The sequence below is a fragment of the Apis cerana genome, linkage group LG5, assembly GCF_029169275.1.
Source record: "Apis cerana isolate GH-2021 linkage group LG5, AcerK_1.0, whole genome shotgun sequence".
NCBI classification, from domain to species: domain Eukaryota; kingdom Metazoa; phylum Arthropoda; class Insecta; order Hymenoptera; family Apidae; genus Apis; species Apis cerana.
This window is the reverse complement of record NC_083856.1, coordinates 10,634,155-10,657,493: the sequence shown is the minus strand read 5'-3', so window position 1 is coordinate 10,657,493 and position 23,339 is coordinate 10,634,155. Positions and strand designations below refer to the sequence as shown.

Sequence of the window (23,339 nt, the reverse complement as noted above, 5' to 3'; positions counted from 1 at the left end):
TTTATAAAAAATTACATCATTTAATGTCATTTAAGAATATATTTATTTCATTTTACATATGTTTAATATATCTTTTAAGATTTTAGAAAATAGAATAGACATATTCTTTGAGAACTATATAATATAAATTTTAAATTCTACTGCACTAGAATATTTATAATATTCTTAATAATTGTTTTCAAAATTTTATTTTAAATGTATAAGTAAATATATCAATATATTATTTTTGTATAAATAAATGGATTTATTTTATAAATCATCTTTCAATTTGTTTGTACAATTTGCTAGCTGCAAAATATAAATTAATATAAGTCACCTCAAAGAAAAAATAATAATTAATATACAACCTTGATATAATTTTTTCTATATAAATTTTACATAAGATTAATTTTGGTAAGGTTGTAAAAATATTTTTCAAAAATTAAAAAAAAAAGATTATAAATATTTGAGTTTTATAAATGTATAATAATATGCCCTTAAAAGAAATGAGATGTAATACTTTAAAAATTAATATCAATATCATAGTATTACATTCTTTTACATTATTATATTGTTTTATGATATTATATAATTAAAATAAATTATTAAATATAGTTATTATTAAATTTAGTCATTGAATTTTGTTAGTATAAACATACAATATAAATGACTAATTAGTAATTAGAAATACAAATGACTAATCTGTAAATAGTATTGTATATCTATAATAAAGATTATATTTTATGTAAAAAGTAAATATTGCATTGATGAGATATAAATTGAATAGTTTGTACATAAAAACATTTGTATGAAAAATTCATAAAAATTATATATCATCTTTTTTTTTCTTATAAGGGCATAATTTTATGAATAATAACTTATTGCACGCAAAAATTAATGAACAATTGGCTGTGCATAAACTTAATCTTAATAGATTTCAGAATATGTTCTTATATTTAACTAAATGTTTGTAAATTATTAGTTATATATGTTGTATACATTATAATTTTTCAAAGTACTAGAATAGTGCATATATTATGTATTATACATAAAATCATTATTTTTTTTATATTAATTTATCGAATACTAGTAAAGAGATTTAATACAGACTTATTTTCTTTCTGACTACGTGCTTTACTGAACACATTCCAAAAACGCAAAGTTTCATCTCCAGCACCAGTTACAATAGCTTCACCATCTGGTGACATAGCTAAATATAAAACTCTATATGAATGTCCTGTTAATTTTGCAACTTGAGTTAAACTGGGATATTTCCAAACCAAAATTTGGTTTTGAGAATAACCATGTGTACTGACTAGTTCTGAACTATGCTTACTCCAAGCCAAATTACAAACTTGAGAACCAGTATCTACACATTGCATTGGTTGACCCGTCAATGTGTTCCAAAATCTAATACATCTATCTGCTGTACCACCACCAGAAGCTAAAAGACCATGATGATGTGGAGACCACGCAATAGCTTTAACTGCTGCTAGATGTTCAGTATATGTTTGTATTGGTGAAAGGGAATGTAAGTTCCATACATAAAGACGATTGTCATTTCCACCAGAGGCTAAATATTGATTATCTGGAGACCATTTAAGTCCACAAACTTCTTGTCTGTGAGCTCCTAGACGTCTTTCACTGACAACACAAGGAGTTCTAACATCTCTTTGTAATATTAACCTATCTCTACTACCAGATGATAAAACTTCACCATTCCAAGCTAGTGCTCCAACTCTTGCACTATGTCCTTGTAATTTGCTTACTTGTTTACTTACAGCTACATCCCATACTTGGATATAGCCCAAATGTGTACCAACTGCAACTAGGTTTCCTCTTTCATTCCAAGCAACTGATGTTACACTATTACCATCACTGGATAAATCACATAATCTAGTCACTTGGCTGGTACAAGCAGACCACAAATAAACACAACTACCTAGACCAACACTAAGAACATTTTGAGAAGACCAGTCAACAAGATTTAAATAAAAATCATCTTGCAATTCAGGAGCATCTAATACTTTAAAAGGTATTCTGGAAATCTTTCTTGTTGCTTTTCTTGGTGATCTTAAAAGTTTTTGACTTTTAGCACTCAATGGTGATAAAGAATAAGGTGAACTTTGATCCAATAATGTGTGGTCTTTTGTAGGTGTAATGTATTTAAAGAGATTTCTGGTAACTAATGGTGATAATACTCTTCTTTCTTCACATTGTCCTTTTACATCTTCTATACTTGCTCCAAGAAGTTCATTTTTTAGAAGACAAGAATAAGCAATACCATCACGGTTACTTTCTCCATTTTCGCGAGTCTTCTTTGTAACTATACCATTCCGATTATTTTCTGATATCATTGAAAATGTTGTTTGCCAATTATTGCCCGATCGTGTTGGAATAAATCGATCGAAACTATTGTTCATCATCTTAGTTGGCGAAAAATATACTGATGAATGAAGTCCAGAACCTGCCAGACTATCTATATGACTCTCGCTGTTTGACTTCAACAGCCGTTTCTCGTATTCGTGATGAAACATTTTTTTAATGCTACTCTTTCACATTCAGTCACATAATTATTCAAGTACGTTTTCTTTTCTTTAAATCACGTAGATTGCACATACATTGTCATTTCTCATGCAAGTCACTGTATTGATGAAATTAAGTACAGTGTATCATCAAATCGCTATTCAACGTCAACTTGGAAAATTTTCGATACGGAAATAAAGAGGTTGAACGTGATTCTCCAATCGAAATGCTTAGTTTGAAGTACTACGTTTGAAAACAGATGGGCAAACATCTGTATAAAAAGGTGCAATTGAATGAATATCCATCTAGCGACATTCTTACGAAGTTATAATGAAATGCTAGTTTATAACGTATTTTTTAAAAAATGTATAATTTAATGATTAATGAAATTTGTAAAAATAATCTTTAAATACATTTTATATGAAATATTTAAAAAAAATGTATTCCTATTATATATTTTATAATAGTTATATATTTATTACAGTTTTGTAAATATAAGGTACAAAATAATTGATACATATATCAAAGTTATACGTATATATTCATGAAAGATTGTACAATTTTCAATTAACAGTTGAAGAAAGTAAGTTATGTGATTATTTTATATATTTCATATTCTAATATCAATTTGTTTAAAACTTTACTTATAAAATTATGTACATTCCAAATTAAAATTGCACAATAAACAATAGAAAATTTAAAATATAAGTTAACTAACCTTAATGTTCGATATTAATTTACAACTTATATAAGTTGCATAATTATTTTATTTTAATAATTATTATAAAATATTTATGTATATTTTAAATTTAACATTTGAACGAGTTGAACAAGTTTTTAAGTTTATATTTTATCTTAAATTATTGAATAATTTAATGTGTTTTATGCTAATAAAATAGAAATATTTTTTTAATCAAAAAGTAAATATATATATTTACACAATTAGAATTTAAAAAATATTTATTTAATATTAAATATTATATTTAATATTATCACATATATAGAAACATATATATATATATGCATATATACATATATAATGCTTGCTTGGATTTTTGATAATGAAAATAAAAAAAGTTCGAATATAAGTTTATATTTGTATAGTAATAAATATTGTATTTTTAAATAAAAAATTATTTTATATTGATTATATATTCTATAATTGTTATAGAATATAATGTTTCTTACAATATATATCAAGGAAACAATTTTTATTTGTTAACAATTGTATTCGAGTAATGTATTTGAAAATATTTTAAAGAATTTAAATTTAAAAATTTTCTAATAAAATTATTGATTATCATATTAGAATATCATTAAATTCATTTTGTTACATTATTATTATATTATTAGAAAATGACTAATTTTAAGAATTCAATGTTTATATTAATTTAATTACTATTATCAGTATTACATTTAAATACATAGTATTTTGAAAGCATATATTTTACTTATTAAAATTTAATCTTACTAATTTTTTTAATTTAAAGATTTTTTTCACTTATATTTTTTTCCTCTTGAACAGTCTTGTATTTAAAGATTTTTATAATATATAATTATATTTAAAATTTTAATAAAAATGTTTATAATTTCAGTTCATTTGAAAAATGGGAGGTCATGGTCATGGATCTTCAATGAAAATACCATCTCCTGACATATATAAAATAGAAGATGTGCCAGAGCTCAAAATGGTTCAAGAAAAACTAGCTAAACATGGGTTGAAAGATCCTTGGTTGAGAAATGAAGTTTGGCGTTATACAGCACTTCCTGGTTCTTCTCATGCCTTACGATTATTTAAAACATTTACCAGGGGTATGCTACTTGGATTTGCTGGATTTTTAGTAACACTAGGTATAGAAAAATCTCTTGGAATTAGTTATGATCCTAAACATGATGATCACGATCATCATGATAGTCATCATTAGTTTTATTTAAAAAATAATTGGTAATATAGAGAAATATTATAAAATTGCTTAATTATTGTTGTATATTATAAATTTGAAAATAAATTATAATTTAAATGAAATGATTTTATTATATATTTAATAACTAATTAATGATTTATATTATGAGAATTAATATGTGCAAAATATAGAATTACTACAGAATATATAACAAAATTAAAAAAATTTTATTATTTATATTTGATCTTGAGTATTTATTGAAAAAATTATTTAAAAAATTTTAAATATTTTAATTTTTAACTAAATAATTTTTTTTTAAATATTTTTTTTATTTCAATTATGTTTCTCAGAATATTGATAAATGCATATAAATGCATGCATATTTATAAATATATTATATATACATTAAAATATATACATTAAAAATTATATAAATTCTTCAATTATATAAAATAATTATAGTATGAATTATATATTTTTATTCATTTATTTCATTATACAAAAATTAGTAAATTTTTGATATAATTTAAATTATTATATAAAATACAATCTTTAATAGTATTATATCTATAATATCTTTAATAGTATTATATTATATATATAATAAATTAATTATTTATGTAAAAAATATTCTATTTAATAATATATGATTACTTATATTTTTCTTACCACTTTGTTTCATTATTAGAGTTAACAATATTGATGCTAATATTGTTACAACAATAGCTAATGTGCTATTATTACACAACACAATGATAAGAGTAAAAATTGAAATTTCAAATGTTGCAAATAACCATTCATTTCCATATAATAATACTTGATTAAAAGAATAATTGTTATCTGCAAAATTTATGTACAGTATAAATTATGATGAAAAATATATTTTTTTTCTATTAATTATTAATTAATATAAAATTAAAAATAACATATTACCAATATAGAAAGTTGATTTCTCTTCATTGTAAAAAAATATATTGAATAATTTCTCTAAGAAATGCTGTTCTTTAATAATATAATCCTCATTTTTTATGCAATGATCTACAAATTTACATAAGAACTGTTTTATTTTCAATTGATTATTAAATATATATTCCCAATTTGTAGTTGTAGAATAGAAATTATTTATAAAATTATGTCGTTTCTATGAATTAAAAATATATATAATTTATAATTCCAAAAAATTTTAATTAAAACTATATTATACATACAATGTTTGTCAATTTCAAGTTTTTGTTGAAAGTAATCCTGAAAGTTTTTGTTAAGTATAATATAAATGTTTGTTGAGTTGTGCCTGGAACAAGACCTCTGTGTGCACATAAATTATTTTTTTCCATTTGCAAATTATTAATTAAAGTAGGTAAATCTATATCTGCAAATCCATGTACTGATCTAAATGTAAAAAAAAGTATTGAATTACAATATTTTATTTTTTAAATTTATATACTTTGATATTAATATATTTTACCTTCCATGAATATAAAAACCATAATAATTAAATGGTAAAATAAATACACTAATATTTGCAATTGAACATAAATTGATAAATTCTTGCATTCTGTTTGTAATACATTGTTCAAAAAACACAATAGATATCAACCAATGAATACAATAAATTAAAATATATATTAAGGTACATATTGTGTAGTATAAAATAAAATTATAATTGTTTTCAAAAAGTATAGATGTTAATTCTGGTATTCCAACAATCCATGGACACAATTGTATTATCTATTTAAAATGTATTTTAATTTAATTTTGTTTAATTTTTTTTTAATTTATTTTTTTATGAAGCTTAAATTTACCTGAAAAATACATAGAACAGCAAGTAATTGTATCATAATATTTATTTTTCTTTTTGTTTGAAGATTTAACCATTTATGTGCAATGAAATATGTTCTCCAAATACTAATAGGTACATTATCAAAATTGTTATCTTTATTCATTATTTGAGTAGAAATTTTTGATATCGAATTTTCAGTTTTTTGTTTGTCAACTGAAAAAGATTTATTAAAATTCTTAGGATTTTCATATTTCTTTAATTTATATAATATTTTTTTGCGTTTGGCTGTTATTATTTCTGATGTCATGTGAAAATGTTTATTTTTAGAAAATTTATTGATATAAAACTCATTTATAGATAAATATGGAAGATTGTGTTTACATTGATTATTTATTATCTTTGGTTGTTCCCAATCGATAAAAAATATATCAATATTCCAATACTGACAAATAAATCCAAGTATTTCTATAAACTAAAAAAATTATTGAAATTAAAATATTTGAAAATTAGTTATAATTAATTGTATTTATATTAATATCTTATGTTTAAATACTTACTTTAGAAAAAAATGCTATTACTGTAAATGTTTTTATCATTTTTTCATTAACATCTTCAGGAAAAAAAATACATGGTATTGTTTTTCCTTTATAAAACATAAATAGATATAAACATAAAATGATTAAGCATAAAATAATTATATTTCCTATAGTACTCATAGTATAAATAAAAAACCAAATAACTACAAATATATTAATAGAAGAAGTATGATGTTGTTTAATATAATTCCATGTTTTTATTCCTGATAATGGTAAAGCCAATACTAACAAAATTCCAATAATTATCTAAAAACATTTTAGTATATTATGATATAATGATAGAAATATTATTTTATATTTTATATATTAAATTTATATTTATTATTTTGTATTTTTACCATAAAATACTTTACCATAAAATATAAATCTATATTATCTTTTACAATAAATTTAATTTTATATTCTAATGTAATTTCTTTCATTTCTATTTTATCAATTTGTTCATATATTAAATCAGCATATTCAATGATTAATAATGGTGGAAATATTTTATTCTTATCCTTTGTATTTTGAACATTAATTCTGTAAAAAGTATGTGTATATATATTATAAATTGTTATAATAGATATTAATTAAAATTAACATGTATAATTTATTCAATATAATTAAATTAGAATTATAAAAAATAAATGAAAAACTTACATTACATTTAATGATTTCATATAACGTAATACAGATAATTTATTTGCTTTTTCATCAATATCATTTGTTGTGAAATTTGACAATCTTTTAAAACCATTGATGTTGTCAACAAAGAAAAATTTTCGTACTAATTGCCAATCTGATATTTTATTATAATCCTAAAATAATTTATATATAATTTATATATATATATTATACTATACATATATATATAATATTTATCATAATACATGTTTTGATAAAATTGAGTTATATAATCAAATATTGACAATAACAATCATGAATTATGTTATTTGAAAATATTAATTAATTACTAATTTACTTACTTGATTAATATTTTTAATAAGTATAGGTAATGCATACATTAAATTATTGTTATTTTTTGTAAATGTTAAATATGGATACATAAATTCCATCTTTGTTTGCATTAAATTTTTAATTGAAAGTTTACATTTTTTTTCAAAATCAATACCAAATCTAACATGTTCCAACAAATTGCATGGAATATTAGGTTTACCAATGAATTTCAAATTGCCATGTAAAGAAAATGTAACAATTGTAAAATTTAATATATTATCCTAAAAAAATATAACATTTACACTATAAACTATATTAGATTTATTTAATAGATGGTTATAAAAATATATATACATACATTGCTTTCTTTCATAAAACTGTAATTTTGTGTAATTTGTTTACTATTTAATATAGTTGTAGTTTCATTTTTATTATAAAATAACCATATAGATGCTTTTTGTTTCTTCATAAAAAATTTACATGCACTATCATTAGCATAAAGACTCAAAACACATATATTTGATAAATATTCACATGCTAATTTATCTTCTTTCTAAAAGTGTGCGAAAATTATTTTTTTATTCTCATATCTTTATTTATTTTCTTACCTTACAAAAATATATAATTTTTTCAAGTTCATTTCTCAAATAATCTATATGTTGATTATTAAATTTCATTTGTAATGTAATTTTTGAATTTTGTTTATCAAAAAAAGAATTTTTATATAAACAGTAATTCTGTATCAGTGTATAATAATACTTTGTAAAATATGTATCATTTTCATAATAATTATATTCAAAATTTTTGCAGGGTAAACATTTAGATCCAGGCAAAAATGGATAAGTATTATTTACACATGAAATACAATACATAGTATCTAATAATGTTCCATCTAAATTTCTATCTACTATAAAATGTTTAAAAATTTAATTAAAATTAATTTAAATAATATTTTACATATAATAATTGCATTACTATAAATAATATAATAAAATACATAATTTAAAGTAAGTTGATTTAAATGATATATATTTTTTGATTCTTTAATTATTACCTTGTATTTCATTAGAAGAACATATGCATGTTGCATTGTTACATGATATACAATCGTTTCCATCTGATGTTACTGTAGCATTAATACCACAAGATATACATATAGGATAACCATCTTTGAAACCAATTTTTTTACTAAATTTATTACAAATACATCGTAATTCTACGAATAAAATGATTTAAGTATTTATCTAAAATATTTTAGGAAAAATAAAATTTAAAAAAAAAAATTTTAAACTTACGATCGTCAGATGGCTTTAGGTTTTTGTTAACATCACATTCTATGCAAGAAAGTGTCACAATATCAAAATGTTCATTATTTTTACATTTTGATGGTTCAGAAAATTCAAGCAATTCTTTGTTTGCGATAACAATTAATACAAAATTTATGTAATAAATTAAAAGACAAAAAAAGATATATCTTTTAATACAGTAACACATTTTATGTTTATTTAATATTTGTGTTTAGCTTTTGTTTCTATGGTAACCAGATATAGAAGCATATTATTATATTATTTAAATTATAAATGTTGAATAATTATACTTAAAGAGTTAAAAAGCTTAACTTTTCTTTTTGTATAAAATTTAATGTATATCTGGCAAATTTATATTTATTTACAAATTGCAAAAATCTTGCAAAAATCTTAAAAAATATTTTATTGCAAAATAAAAGTACAAATACTTTTTGTAATATCATAATACAAATTATTAAATATTGAAATAATACTAGAATTCTTTTTACTCTTATTTATTTATTTATTTAACATAAATTTATATTTTAAATATTTTATATAATATTCGTTTGAAATCTACAGATAGCTATTTGCGCTATTAGCGATGCGCGTGGTCTTGCGCAGTAAGTTACGCGCTCCACGTATCATGTGGGGAAAAATACTAGTACCAGTTACACCTCAATCGCCGTACCATACGGATAGATAAGAGGTACGCATATTTCAGATATATAATTTAAAATTGTACAAATGTTATACAATGTTATACAATATTATATAAATATTAAATTTGAAATGTACGTCTGAATATATATTTTATTCGCGAATATTTTTTAAATATATTTATTTGCGAATTTGATAATTCGCATATTTTTTTTTTACAAATATTTAGTATAATGTATAGTACATATATTATATTCGTGAGTTATAAAGATACGTGTTATTTGGAAATATATTATAAATATTTATTAATAATATAATAAATAAATAAATGTAATAAATAAATAAAATTTTTATAGAAATAGAACAATTATTACATTAATTATAACATTTAATTTCTACTTAGAATTAATATTATGAGAATTAATAATTACAATTCATTTTATACATTAAAGTTAATAAAATTTTCGAATTTATTTATGTATTTATTAATGTAGTTATGAAAATTCAGAAAGAAAGGCTTTAAGAAATGATTTATCTTTCTTTGCGATTTATTTTATGTAAAAAATCGTGACAATCATTACAAAATTCAGTGAAAAGACACAATTTCTTTAATATCAAAAATATAATTTTTTTCCAAATATAATTTTATTTATAATCATTAATGATAATCAATTTCATATCAAAATTATGATATGAAATAACATTTTTAATTTGTTTTAAATTAAGAAATGTAAAATGTTTTTAAATTAAGACAAAATTTCTATTATTTCAAATTATTAAAATATATAAAATATAATAATTTAAAAATTTTTTGAAATTTTATTATAAGTTTAATCATTAATTTTACTATCATTTATAAATTTTTTCTTGTTAAAACACAAATTTATACTATTTTAATATAAACATTTGTAAAATTTTCAATCTCTTTTTGAATTCTATTCTTATGAATATTTCTCATTTATTATCTTTCATTAATATTTTAACTAAATATTTACAATATGGGATTTTTTATTATTTATTTTATTTATAATTTTACATTTAGCTTAATATCAAAATTAATTATATATCAGGTTCATAAATATTGTATTTTGTGTTGAATCGGTAATATTGAAAATGACTTTAACATAATAAGAGGGCTCTGGACTAAGAAAATCTATTATTAGAATTGTTTTCTATCTCATTTATTTTATATATAAGTCAGTTGTTGACAAATGTTATATATTATAATTTATTAACGTTTTAATAGTAGAAAATAATCAATATGTCACAAGTCAAAGGTATATTAATTAAAAAATATTTTAAATATGACTTAAGTATATTTTTTAAATATATTTTACATCATTTTTCTTTATTACAAGTTTCTCACAAGTTTTTTTCTGTTTTTAATATAATTTAATATAATTTATATACATTGTTATATACAACGTTTATTGACTTATTAAAATAAATATATATATAAATAATAAACAATTATAATTGTTAATGAACAATTATATTTCGATTATTTAAAAAAAAATTATAATCATTAAAAATTTGACTTTCTTATTTTATGATTGGATAAAAGGTGGCGAAAAAAATCGTGGATATCATTCTAATAAGAAAATTAACTGTGGTGACAAGAAAAAAGAAATTGTGGAAAATACAAATGAAAACAGTTTTGTTTTACAACAATTTCGAGCATATGCAACTGAATTAGATGATAAACATGATCGTTTTGAGAGAATTGTAAAAACTGGAAGAGATATTACTATAGAAAGTAAAAGAATTATTTTTCTTTTGCATACCATAGATAAAAAAAGCAAACAAGAAAGTGTGTTATGTGAAGCTGATTTAAGATTGCAAAATGTTGCACAAAATCATTTCAAAGCTATTTCACGAGAATTAGAAAATCAAGATCCATATCTTTATTTAAAAGCTTATCGTAATGGTTTAGAGGAATATATAGAAGCTGTTACATTTTACCAATACTTAAGTAGTGGTAACATGAAAAATTGGTTAGAATTAGGAAAAGCACTTACTTATACAAATTCTGAAAAATCTAAATCTATACAGATTTTAATTACTCCATTTGAATATATCTTAGGCATTTCTGATTTGACTGGAGAGCTAATGCGTCAATGCATTAATAATTTAGCAACAGGAGATAGTGCTAGTTGTTATGAAACATGTAATTTTGTTAGAAATATGTACAAAGGTTTTCTTGGTTGTGTTAGTATATCAAATAAGGAAATAAACAGAAAACTTTGTACTCTTAAACAAAGCCTTCATAAAATGGAGAATGTTTGTTATACAATTAAAATAAGAGGTTCAGAAATACCAAAACACATACTTGTAGATGTAGCTACTGAAGAATATATAGAAAGTGATGAAGGATATCAGGTTTATTAAATTTTGTAACTATTTTTGAAGTATTTATTTATCATTGTTTTTGTACATTTCAGTCATAAAAAAATAAACTAATTCTTATATGATTATACTTACTTATCAATTATAATATTGTAAAAATAAAATATTTCTATATTCTTTCATCTTTCTTACACTACCACATATATTTATGTAGTTATGTAAAATATGTGTTATATAATGTTCCACATGTACAACATACTTTATGTAAAATTACATAGATAAATTTAAAAATATCCAAACATATTATAATAAAAAAATATCTATCTCTTAATCAACTGGACATATATATATTTTCTTGTTCACTTTCATTTTTGTCAGAATATATTTCATCATCATCTGAACTTTCAATATCACTAGGTTCATATTCAGATTCATCAACAGATTCTTCAGCAGATTCTTCTGCAGATGAATCTTCTATACCACTTAAAATATCCAAAGATTGTTTCTGAGTTTGTTTATAGTTTCGTTTATTATGTTTACTTGCAATATCTTTGTCAGTATGTTTGAATTGTATTTTATGCTGAGGATTCTTACGATAACATTGAGTGCCATAAGGACACTTTTTTCTATTATCAGGAATATCATAATCAGGATCATCAGGATGACTAAATTTATCTCTATGTTGTGAATTTTTCCTATCAACAAATTTTTTCATTAAATATTTTAAATTAAACAATATATATATAATTACCTGTAACATTCCTTTCCATATTTGCATTTATTTCTTCTAAAAACATTACAAACTGTTACATTAGTAGATATTTTAGATTCATGTTCTCCTTTTGAAATAGGAGATTGTATATTTTTTGTAGTAACTTTTTCATTGTTTACATTTATAGAAGTCAAATGTGAATTTTTAAGACTTAAATTTTTTTCATTTGCAGGTTTATCATTTGATTTATTTGCATTTTGAATTTTGGAAATATCTTCTGTTACAGATGAATGATGTATGTTTTGACATTCATATTTTAATATAGAATTTGAGTTTTGTGTTTTATCTTCATTATCATTATATGATACATTATTTTCATTAATAATATTTTCTTCAACTTTTACTTTAGTTATATCATTATTCTTATTTAACATTTTGTTCAATACATTATACTGTAAATTGTCACCTTCTCCTGATTCAGAACAAAGCCTTTTATCATGTATAGTATCTGAATCTATATCTTCATTAGCCTATAATTATTAAAAAATATTTGAAAATAAATTATAGTAGTCATTTAATACATTAATTTCGTACTTTTCGTTTTAATGCATAGTCTTCATTATTTTCCATTTTATCAGATACTAATATAATTTTAAACCAACATTTCTCCGGTACTAAAGTACACACATCTCCAGGTTTTATCGGAACTGTAACACCTAGTTTAAGAAGTTGCCATCGCGACGATTCAGTAGATTTCATGTAACATGGTGAAACCTGATACTAGAAAATAATATTCCTATAGAACGTTACTAAATAATATTCTATATAAGGATTTTTATTGTATAATAAAAATAAAATTTTTTTTACCGGTGTTATTGTCATTTCATTATTAGACATTACATTTATTATTGCAGCATGTTTTATAACTTGATCATTATCACACTGAAATTTAAGTTATACAAACTGTATGTAAAATTTCACAATTTTTGAAATACAATATCTTTAATTTAAGTATAATAAATAAACAGAAAAAAACTTTCACATGATGAAACACACTTTTTAAACGCATGCGTCAAAATATATAAACGTCATTATAGTTTAAAAATATTTGATGGTTAAGAAAATTCAACATTAATTATCTTTTATATATATTTTTATATATAATTAAATACTTACTGCAGTTACTACTTTTCGACTAATAATGTTGTTACCTATTTGTAAATCCACTTTTTGCACTAAGTCATTATCTACACGAAGTATTTGTAACTTTTTCATTTCTCTGATTTATTAAATGTTTAGAAAATTATCCAAATATATCATATAAAATATTTTTCATAGTGTAAAATCAGTTACAAAATACAATTTTGTTGCAATATTAAAGGTACGTTACACGTATGTTAAAAAAAAATTAAAGACAAAAAACAAATCGAACATCATCATAGTTAGCTAAGCATGTAACACTATGAAAAAATTTAATTGCCTATAATTTAAATATATATATTATATTTTTGAAAATAATTATATAATTTTGGGTAACTAAGAAAAGAAAAATACACGAGAATAATAACAATTAAATTTTTTTCATTTATAATTACAAAGAATATACATTTTTGTAAATAAATCAAGTAAAATGCGAAAAGAATTAAAAATTTAATATTGTAAATTTATATGTGAAAATATTTCATAAAAAAGTCAACAAATAGGAAACTGATTATTTTTATGTGCATCTATAGAGATGTAATCAGCCAGATTAGTTAATTAATTCAATAAAATATTTCTTCGCATTATTGTATTATTTATTGTATTAATAATAATATTATAAAATTGTAATTGCAAATTTTTTGCAGATATAAAGAAATCTTGTTCGCTTTATGTAACAAAAAACATTGAATAATATTAATTAGTATTTCAACAAATGAAAATTTTATGTTACAATAGAGAAAACTAATATATATATATATATTATTAATTATTATATTGCAATTAGACTAATAAATTAATCAATTCTATAATTTCTGATCAATATTAATCATAAAATGAAACATACATGTTATTTATTATGAACTTCTTATTTTACTTATAATATAGGAACATTATACAAAACGTTTATCTTAATAAAAACCGTCATTATGATTTTTTAGGCCGTATTAGCCGTATTTTTTGTATTAATCTTATGAGAAAATATTTCGAACAAAAGTAAATCAATTTGCAAAAAATTGCAATAATAAAGAGTTCTAAAAAATTGTTTATTCAATAAAAAATCAAGATAATCTTGATTTTTTTAAATAGCACCATGTGTATTTTTGATTTCATAAAATTATAGCTCATATTACGCTTTTGAATCAAATATTTTTTCATAAGATTAGTAATCTTGATGATAATTATGATAAGCACTCTGTAAATTTCGAATTGAATAAATCAAATATCATTTGGCATTTACTAGACCAAATTTCAATTGTTTTTTGCTTAATAATAATCCATATCGATATAAGAAATTTTCAATCGACAAATATAACTTTAAAATTAATTATTTATCTTACATGATTCATGACATTAACATAATTCTCACTTTATTCTCACTTATTCACAATTAAATAATTATATCAACATACGCACATATCACAGGGAATTCAAACGAAAAAAAGCGATATTATATTTATTTTTTCTTTAAAAAATAAATATCGAACATGACAAAATTTTCAGATTCTAATTAATGCAATTAAAATTTGTTGATGATTTTTATTTCAAATATTGTCAATTAAAATTATAATGCTGTATTATTGTAAAATTATATGTTTTGTTATAATGTATATTATTGTAAAATTTTGAGATTTATTAATTTAAAAGAAAGTTATTATTATTTTCATTTATACAAATATTAAAACATCTTTCAAAACAAAATTATTTCTATTTGCCAATTATTTTTATCTATATAAAAACAGAATTCATTACCATATACACAATATGCACATATCTATATATATTCAATTTTCTATTATAATTCAATTATCTATTAATTAATAATCAAGAAGTAAAATACGAATACATATACATAAAAATATTTTTTGAAATACTTTTAATCCTTTTATGAAAGAATTACAAAAAAGTATTATATATGTATTGATAGTGATGATAAGACTAGTGTTTCTCAATGATTGAAACTATTTTATTATATGATAAATATTATATGATATGATAAATTAAATTTATCATATATCCTCATAAAATACTTAGATGAATGTATACTATAATTGATAATATTGTTTAAGAAACACTAGTTTACAAAATCATATCGGTATTGATCATTTTTGTAATAATAAATAAACAAGTTTTAAAATTACGATTTTATACTTTATATTATATTTTATCATTAAATAATGAATATTTTTTAAAAAATGCCCATATAAGAAGTCAAAAAATGTATTATCATTTTCAAACTGTTTAAAAATTACAACAATACAAATCGTTTTTACATTTTGATTTTAATATATATAATATAATAAATAATTTTTTTAATTAATTATTTTTATAAGTAATAAAGTAGCGCCATGTGGAATAGGCAATATGAAATACTGTCTATTATTAGAATATTTAGTAACTAGTTAATAAGTTTATATTTATTTATTTATTATAGATAGACTTTCATATCTGAGAACTATATAAAAATATCTATTTATTCGTTGTAAAAATGATTTATTATTATTTTGTAATAGATAATATGTAATAGATAAATGCATAGAATTTTATAAACTAAATTCAAGAATTATCTTATCTTACAATCTTACAATAAACTTTCCATAAAAAGTTTCATATGGAGGGACAATGAAAATAGAAATCTAAAATAATTATTGTAGTATAATATAAGTTATTCTATAGCTTTTAATTAATTATTTATTATTAATATTTCGTAGTTCTCAGATATAAAGTCGTCTTTTACATTATGCTTTCAACTAATTGTACATCAATGATGCACTATAAATTTTCAATAAAGCGAACAAGTTTCTCGGGAACAAATTCATATTCTAGAACAAATAAAAAATTCTTTTATTTAACTTATAATTTTATTAAGGCAATTTAGTTAGCAATAATTCGGCTATATTTCTAAATTGCATTAACAAGAAGTGAAGTAGAAACATTGAGAAAGAAACATTGTAGAGTATATTTTCAATAAATATTTTTTAAAATTAACAATGTAAAAAAATAATATTTGTTATAATTATATTTAAAAAAATGATATAATATAAATTCTCTTTGTATTATATAGCATTTAATTTATTTTTTTTCGAATATAATATAATTCGAAATAAAAACAATAATAACAAATATGCAAATTAAAATAATACTTAAAATATTTTATATTTACATATTGCTCTGACTGATTACAATAATTGCACTGCTTGTTAATCTATGCCATAAGAAGCAAACTATTTCAAATCATTTTTAAATAATCAAATTAAATGTTGATAATATAAAAATTTTTAATAATATGTATGTATATATATATATATATATTTATATATATATATATATATATATATATATATATATATATATATATGTATATATAAGCATTTAGTATTAACACCATTCAATTTAAATTTATTTTTCTAAGAGGATCTTATTGGAATGATTTAGTACAGTGTATAAGAGCAACATACATATGTATACATATATACATGTACACACAATTTACTTATTACTTTCGCTGAATTCTCTTATAAAATTTGTATAATATTATGAAATTTGAACATCTTTATTGTGTTAAAAAAAAATTGGAAAGGAAAGGCAATTGGTATTAAAAAAAAAATTTAAGCAATCAATTTTTAGATGCTTTGGAATTATCTATTTTTTTAAACAATACTGGAATAATTTTCACTTGGCCATACGTAATATAGATGTCGATAATGGGTATATGGTTGAAACTGCATTTTTGAAGATTGTAATGCACGCATTAATGGGATGTATTCTTCTTCGTGCTTTGAAAATGTATTAATATCTGGTTCTGGCTATACTATAGTACCTCCACTTTCTGCAGGACTGACAACGTGAAGAGCATTTCCAACCTGTCCTATTCCAGGCTGTAATTAAAAAATGCATAAAAATTCACTACCAAAAGTAATTTTATCTTTAAAAAAATTCTATAAATAATTAAAAGCATTTAAAACATAAATATGGTTTCTATAGGTGCATTAAAGAATTGTGCAATAATAGCAATATAAAAATATAATCAATACTAGAACGAGCATATAAAAAACATATTCTATTATTTTGTTCAATGAAGCAATGAACAAGTCAAGAAAACATTAAATTATTATATACACATATGTATACGTACCATGCGATAAATTCTGGGAAGATTCATCCACGATTCTCTTGCATCAGCCAAAGCATGGTACAGAACATTAATCTTTCCAATGAAAGTAAAAAATTAATGTCCCACCGGCTTAAGAAACAAGCACAAGCATCTTCTGATAAAATTATAAGACTGTCACTATAAAAGAAGCAATGCATACTATATGAAAATTATCACAAAAATTTTAACTAGTTAAACCACTATAACATAAAGGAACATAGGGTAATTTAATGATAGAAATGCTTTATGCAAAACGCCAGGAAACTGAATCAGATACTTTAAATTAACATATAATACTTTAAAATAATATATTTTTTTTTACAAAAATAATTATATAATCATACCTGATAATATTAACTGAAATTCTAACAAATTTTAAAATTTATATAAATATATGTATGTATATGTATATACATATGGCAATTCAATTTTTTTTCTGGAGCTTGCATTGCATTTTATATAAAACTCAAGCAGGAAGCAAGCAGCAATATTTCATTCAAAGTTTTGCTTTATTGTACAACAAGGCAATTCATTGTTTTCAACAAAGGATTAAATGTCACATCATTATAATCCAGGACAATAGTTTCACTAAAATAACTCATTGACTTTCTATCATTTACTAAGCTAAGCTAACACTTTACAGGAAAGAAAAAAAGGATTTAAGGGGCCTGCCCTGTTACAAAATCTTATGGAGCGCAAACAATATTACTCTCAATGATGCAAACCAAATATAAATATATTCTATTTATAATCATACTAATGTACTCGTTTAATATTTATATTGAATATATTTTGACCAGATGATCATTAGGCACAAATATGAATGGAGATTTATACTATGAATGTTCATTTTATATATCAATCAAAAAAAAAAAAAAAAAAAAAATAAAAAAAAAAAAAACTAAAATTTTACATAATTAAATTTTGAAAAAATCTTACAAATTCATTTCTTTTTTCAGAAAATTTAAATTATAAAATACATAAAAGTTAAATATGAAATATTGCATTTCATAATTTATATAGTAGAGAAATATAAATTTTTCCATTCATAGTATCATCTGTCCGTACATTTCTGTAATTGGTATATAATATGAACTAAAAGATATTGTTAAATCTTTAATGTATTATATATCAATCTGTATTCCAATGGCACCTTTTAATATAATGTATATTGCTTTGGATAAAATGTAAACTAAGGTTTTTTTTGTAAATATAAGAAAGAATATACATTTATTCTCAAATTAAAATTTAAAAAATTACCATTTATATTATGACATGATGCCGCAAGAACAATATTCATTACATTTGTTAATAAAGATGAAAGATAACAAAATCACCCTCTTATATTTTTCACATTTAATAGTTATGTATCTAAAAGAACATTTTTCATTTCCTAATATAATTTAACAAAGACAATAGGAATTGTCCAAAACATTATTGTATTGCCTATTTCATTCATTGAATAATGATAATGATTTTAAATTTTATTTCTATTTATATACAAATTAGAATTCTTTACTAAAAAAAATCCTACTTCACAAAATTGCAATAACAATTGAAGATGGGTTACATCATAGATCGTTAGGTCGCAAGGAATTAATGTTGGTGTAAGGATTGCTATGATGATGTGGCCTGTGCAGAGTGCTGCTGATGGTGAGAGGACCTACCATGTGACCAGGCCTTGCCCATGTGTAGACATATCCATCTTGACACGCTGTTACGAAGCAATCTTCCCTAAACACTAATTCAGTCAATCTTTCATGTGCCAATTTCTTGCACACCAGTGGTTCTAGCACTGGGCACTCATCAAACCTAGGGCACCAGGCAGTTCCTATCAACCTCATAGGATCGTCCATCACAGAACTAACCTTCTTATTTGGACCTACTAAATTTCCACTGACACTGTTCAAATTGCTATTTGTATTTGAGTTAGTGGTAGTTTTATCACTACCACTATTTTGCATTATTGTGCTATTAGATGCACCACTACCTCTCATAGTGAGGCTAAAGTTCCTTTTATGATTATCACCTTTACGCTCACCAAAGCCAAGCCCTGCTAACCTTTGTGTCAAAGAATTTACAGTTGACACTGCTGTATTTGTACTCATGCTATTATTACTACTTTCATTATTACCACTCGCGTTTTCTTTGCAATTAACATTATTCAAATTATTATGTTTAGAATTGTTCAAATGATGATTTGTCGTTGAACCATTCCCACTGTTGATTGTTGCAGATGTAGGAAGAATGCTAGAACCTGCTGCAGATGGCCTTTGTTTTGCACATATTGGTTGTCTTAACACATCTTCTGTAATATCCCACAAACACAATTGAGTATCTTGTGATACACTACCTAACCTGTAGCATGTACCACCTGACACTCTTAATTCTGAACCACAAGAGTTTCTGTTTGAATGAATTCCTTGTGAAGTTGTAGATAAACGATTAGACTTCTCATGATAATGATTATGATTATTATGTGGTAATGTTTCATCATCTGAACCACTGAAGTCTGGATCATGATCTCCATAAGATGTAGTATAAGGATCAAAAGCTACTACGCTTACCCAACTATGATGGCCTTGACCCCGAGCTACCACTCTTTTTTCATGAAAACTCCAAATTGTCACAAGATCATCTTCACCACCCACAACAACATATCTTCCATCTGGAGACCAACATACACACAAAAATCCACCAAAATAACTTCTAGCTGAACCCACTAACTCCATTGTATTATATTGAAATACTCGTAGGAATCCATCTTGGGAAACAACTGCTAAATTTGAACCACATGGGCTAAAGGCAAATTCATTTATACAACATCCTTCTGCACCTATTACCCATCTATATAAAGGATTTCTTGTGGATTTTGTTTTACAAGTATATATGGCATAACCATCTCCTGATTTAAAAGATTGATAGTGAGGAGCTGTTGTACCACATAAAAGTTCTTCATTATATAAATATAGTTGTCCAGAACTATGTGATACCAAGAACAGATTATTTGATCCAGGAACCCATTTTATACATGTTACTTTGCTTTTGTCTATCAATCTCTGAAACATTAAAAACATTCAATTTATTAAGAAGAAATATTAAAGAAATAAATTTAACTTTAAAAATAATATAGATAAATAATAATAACATAGAATAATTTAAAATATTAATTAAAATATTATTTTAACTATGAAATACATGTATTATGAAGTAAAAATTAAACTTTTATAATAACATTTTTATATATCATATTTAAAAAAATAACAGATTCGTATTATAGACATTCAATAAAATTGTAACTAATAATATCTGAAAATATCTTTTCATGATAATGTTTACAGTAATAGCAATATATAAAATTATATAACTTATCAACTTATATTTAATAAATGTTTTTATAATCTAAAGATTGATTAGGAATATATAATATCCTTATATAATCAAAAATTTTAGAGAGAGAAATATATATCATCTTATATATATTATATATCATCTCGTATAATTTGTTACTTTTAACATATCATAAGTTACCTACATCTTCATTATATAATTTGCTAAGTTCTTTTTTTATTGGATCTATCAATTGAATTTGTCCCGTAGAGAAACCAACCAATAATGGTGCACTGTCTGCAGTTGCTGTTGTTTGATTAAAATTATGGCAAGTTGGATTAGTTCCTTTATATAATTTTTTATCCACTGGTTTATTTAAGTCCACAGCCTGAAACATTTTTATGTAAAATTAATTTTAAATTTTAATAACATTTTAAAATTAAAACAATACAAAAATATATTTTTTTGTAATTAAATTTATTTATCTATTTTTTAAAATAATAAAATTTTTTTTATTTTAATTATTAAATATAAAATTTTATTAAATATTTAAAAATATATATATATATATATATATGTTTATATATGTATATATATATATATATATATATATATATATATAAAACAGCAAATATTTGCATTAATTATTAATTTTTTAATTATATTAATATTTTATTAATTAATATATATTATATATTATATCAATAGAAATATTGAGTATTAAAACATAAAATTATTTATACTAATAAAAATATTTCATAAGTGAGAATTAAATGACATTTGTATTATACTTTAAATCAAATAAAAAAATTATCATTATAAATAAAATAATTAATATATTTGATTGTAAAATAATCATTAAATTAAAAATAAGTTTGATAAATATAATTTTATATACAATTTTATATGCAAAGAAAATTTTCTATGTTAGGTGTGGTGATGATGCAAAGATGGAGTCTTAGTATGCATTTTCGAGGTTAGGTTTCAATGAATCCATGCTTAATTAAATATAAATATAACAACAAACATACTAGTTATGAGAAGAGTCTGAATTACCTTTTTAACTCCTCGATAGACATAAATATAAAGCTCTTTGCCAAAGTTGAAACACATTCGATCACCAAGTCCTTGCGTACCCGTAGGATCCGCTGGATCCGGTAAAGTTACAAAAGACACTCTAACGGATGCGCTTCCTTGACTATTCGTATAACCGACCCTATTTGGCCTTGAATACTCCGACAAAGTCATTAGCTTATAAGTTCCTTCCCGCGTGACAAACTGTGTTTTCAAGTCCTCCTTCCCTCCTCCATCCAACTGCACAGCCATCTTACCACCAGCGGTGCGACGGAGGAGCTCATCAGATACGAAAAAATCTGCGTTGGTTTCTGCCTTTCTATACGTCTGTTGATAATTCCTTGTCCAAAAGCTTTTAAAAACTATCAAATATCAATTGGGCAGTTTCTTGTATTGAAAAATTCCCAAATAATCACAGCTTACCGGTTCTTCATACAACCGCTGTTAAAGGCGCCCCAAGTTCTATATCGAAACTGTTCGTCGTGCATTTACGACCCGCAGCTCATACTCTCAACCTCGTATAGGGTAATTCTGTCTCCCACCATACTGATGTTCGTTTTATATTCATATGATAACGGGTATAATATAAAATTAAATTCGTATGTATATATATTAAATAAATAATTTAATACAAAAATTAGAAATATTCATTGTTTTAAACATTAATATTTTTAAAAATATAATTAATGAAAAATGATATATTTTAATCTAATATCTTTTAGAAATATTAATAATATATGAATATTAATCTAATGTTTTCAATACATTTTTAATAATACAAAAATAACGAAGATTTGTATAAAGATTTATAAATGATACATAACATAATATTTAATATAATTAGTACAATTAAA

At 22.2% G+C, this 23,339-nt stretch overlaps 6 protein-coding genes across 14 annotated transcripts; 2 read left to right on the top strand and 4 right to left on the bottom strand.

The window, feature by feature from the left end:
* LOC107997792 (fizzy-related protein homolog) lies at positions 1 to 2,756 on the bottom strand. Its single transcript, XM_017056632.3, has one exon. The coding sequence runs from the start codon at positions 2,514 to 2,516 to the stop codon at positions 1,056 to 1,058; it is 1,461 nt and encodes a 486-aa protein (XP_016912121.1). The 5' UTR covers positions 2,517 to 2,756; the 3' UTR covers positions 1 to 1,055.
* Positions 2,757 to 4,100: 1,344 nt separating this feature from the next.
* LOC107992897 (meckelin) lies at positions 4,101 to 9,371 on the bottom strand. 4 transcript variants are annotated; one of them, XM_062075164.1, is made up of 14 exons: positions 9,020 to 9,369; positions 8,779 to 8,940; positions 8,333 to 8,631; positions 8,083 to 8,277; positions 7,754 to 8,005; positions 7,428 to 7,585; positions 7,139 to 7,307; positions 6,747 to 7,031; positions 6,571 to 6,661; positions 6,212 to 6,402; positions 5,875 to 6,137; positions 5,618 to 5,798; positions 5,343 to 5,550; positions 4,101 to 5,249 (listed from the first exon to the last, which is right to left on the bottom strand). In XM_062075164.1, exons 1-14 carry the CDS (start codon positions 9,216 to 9,218, stop codon positions 5,026 to 5,028), a joined length of 2,877 nt encoding a protein of 958 aa, XP_061931148.1. In that variant the 5' UTR covers positions 9,219 to 9,369; the 3' UTR covers positions 4,101 to 5,025. The 4 variants fall into 4 exon arrangements, 3 of the variants coding, with proteins under 3 accessions (XP_061931148.1, XP_061931147.1, XP_061931149.1); XM_062075163.1 differs by having other exon boundaries at positions 6,212 to 6,661; XR_009829775.1 differs by having other exon boundaries at positions 5,112 to 5,249; positions 5,343 to 5,447; positions 6,212 to 6,661; positions 9,020 to 9,371.
* LOC107997807 (NADH dehydrogenase [ubiquinone] 1 beta subcomplex subunit 3) lies at positions 4,113 to 4,531 on the top strand. The gene has a single exon (XM_017056654.3). The coding sequence runs from the start codon at positions 4,113 to 4,115 to the stop codon at positions 4,428 to 4,430; it is 318 nt and encodes a 105-aa protein (XP_016912143.1). The 3' UTR covers positions 4,431 to 4,531.
* A 1,417-nt stretch (positions 9,372 to 10,788) lies between the features above and the next one.
* On the top strand, positions 10,789 to 12,347 carry LOC107997791 (translin-associated protein X). The gene is made up of 2 exons (XM_028666721.2): positions 10,789 to 10,947; positions 11,235 to 12,347. Exons 1-2 carry the CDS (start codon positions 10,932 to 10,934, stop codon positions 12,056 to 12,058), a joined length of 840 nt encoding a protein of 279 aa, XP_028522522.1. The 5' UTR covers positions 10,789 to 10,931; the 3' UTR covers positions 12,059 to 12,347.
* On the bottom strand, positions 12,069 to 14,673 carry LOC107997890 (aprataxin and PNK-like factor). 3 transcript variants are annotated; one of them, XM_017056823.3, is made up of 5 exons: positions 13,905 to 14,673; positions 13,596 to 13,670; positions 13,323 to 13,502; positions 12,768 to 13,258; positions 12,069 to 12,711 (listed from the first exon to the last, which is right to left on the bottom strand). In XM_017056823.3, exons 1-5 carry the CDS (start codon positions 14,001 to 14,003, stop codon positions 12,348 to 12,350), a joined length of 1,209 nt encoding a protein of 402 aa, XP_016912312.1. In that variant the 5' UTR covers positions 14,004 to 14,673; the 3' UTR covers positions 12,069 to 12,347. The 3 variants fall into 3 exon arrangements, with proteins under 3 accessions (XP_016912312.1, XP_016912311.1, XP_061931146.1); XM_017056822.3 differs by having other exon boundaries at positions 13,323 to 13,508; positions 13,905 to 14,672; XM_062075162.1 differs by lacking the exon at positions 13,905 to 14,673 and having other exon boundaries at positions 13,596 to 13,838.
* A 2,875-nt stretch (positions 14,674 to 17,548) lies between these two features.
* LOC107997889 (WD repeat-containing protein 20) lies at positions 17,549 to 23,051 on the bottom strand. Of its 4 annotated transcripts, XM_062075159.1 has the most exons (6): positions 22,909 to 23,051; positions 22,468 to 22,837; positions 21,617 to 21,799; positions 19,749 to 21,140; positions 18,064 to 18,135; positions 17,549 to 17,806 (listed from the first exon to the last, which is right to left on the bottom strand). In XM_062075159.1, the coding sequence occupies exons 1-6, from the start codon at positions 22,971 to 22,973 to the stop codon at positions 17,735 to 17,737; spliced, it is 2,154 nt and encodes a 717-aa protein (XP_061931143.1). In that variant the 5' UTR covers positions 22,974 to 23,051; the 3' UTR covers positions 17,549 to 17,734. The 4 variants fall into 4 exon arrangements, with proteins under 4 accessions (XP_061931143.1, XP_016912308.1, XP_061931145.1 ...); XM_017056819.3 differs by lacking the exon at positions 18,064 to 18,135 and having other exon boundaries at positions 22,909 to 23,050; XM_062075160.1 differs by lacking the exon at positions 17,549 to 17,806 and having other exon boundaries at positions 18,064 to 18,219; positions 22,909 to 23,050.
* Between the last annotated feature and the right edge of the window lie 288 nt (positions 23,052 to 23,339).

Excerpts from the sequence above, each read along its gene's own strand:
- LOC107997792 (XM_017056632.3), bottom strand. The coding sequence starts at position 2,516 with ATGTTTCATCACGAATACGAGAAACGGCTGTTGAAGTCAAACAGCGAG.
- LOC107997807 (XM_017056654.3), top strand. The coding sequence starts at position 4,113 with ATGGGAGGTCATGGTCATGGATCTTCAATGAAAATACCATCTCCTGAC.
- LOC107992897 (XM_062075163.1), bottom strand. The coding sequence starts at position 9,218 with ATGTGTTACTGTATTAAAAGATATATCTTTTTTTGTCTTTTAATTTAT. Across the intron at positions 8,632-8,778 it reads TTCTTCTAATGAAATACAAG|TAGATAGAAATTTAGATGGA; the intron begins GTAATAATTAAA and ends AACATTTTATAG. Across the intron at positions 5,551-5,617 it reads ACTTGAAATTGACAAACATT|AAACGACATAATTTTATAAA; the intron begins GTATGTATAATA and ends TTTAATTCATAG.
- LOC107997890 (XM_017056822.3), bottom strand. The coding sequence starts at position 14,003 with ATGAAAAAGTTACAAATACTTCGTGTAGATAATGACTTAGTGCAAAAA. Across the intron at positions 13,671-13,904 it reads GTCGAAAAGTAGTAACTGCA|TGTGATAATGATCAAGTTAT; the intron begins GTAAGTATTTAA and ends CTTAAATTTCAG. Across the intron at positions 13,259-13,322 it reads ACTATGCATTAAAACGAAAA|GCTAATGAAGATATAGATTC; the intron begins GTACGAAATTAA and ends TAATAATTATAG.
- LOC107997889 (XM_062075159.1), bottom strand. The coding sequence starts at position 22,973 with ATGCACGACGAACAGTTTCGATATAGAACTTGGGGCGCCTTTAACAGC. Across the intron at positions 22,838-22,908 it reads AGCGGTTGTATGAAGAACCG|CTTTTGGACAAGGAATTATC; the intron begins GTAAGCTGTGAT and ends AGTTTTTAAAAG. Across the intron at positions 17,807-18,063 it reads TTCCCAGAATTTATCGCATG|CCTGGAATAGGACAGGTTGG; the intron begins GTACGTATACAT and ends TTTTAATTACAG.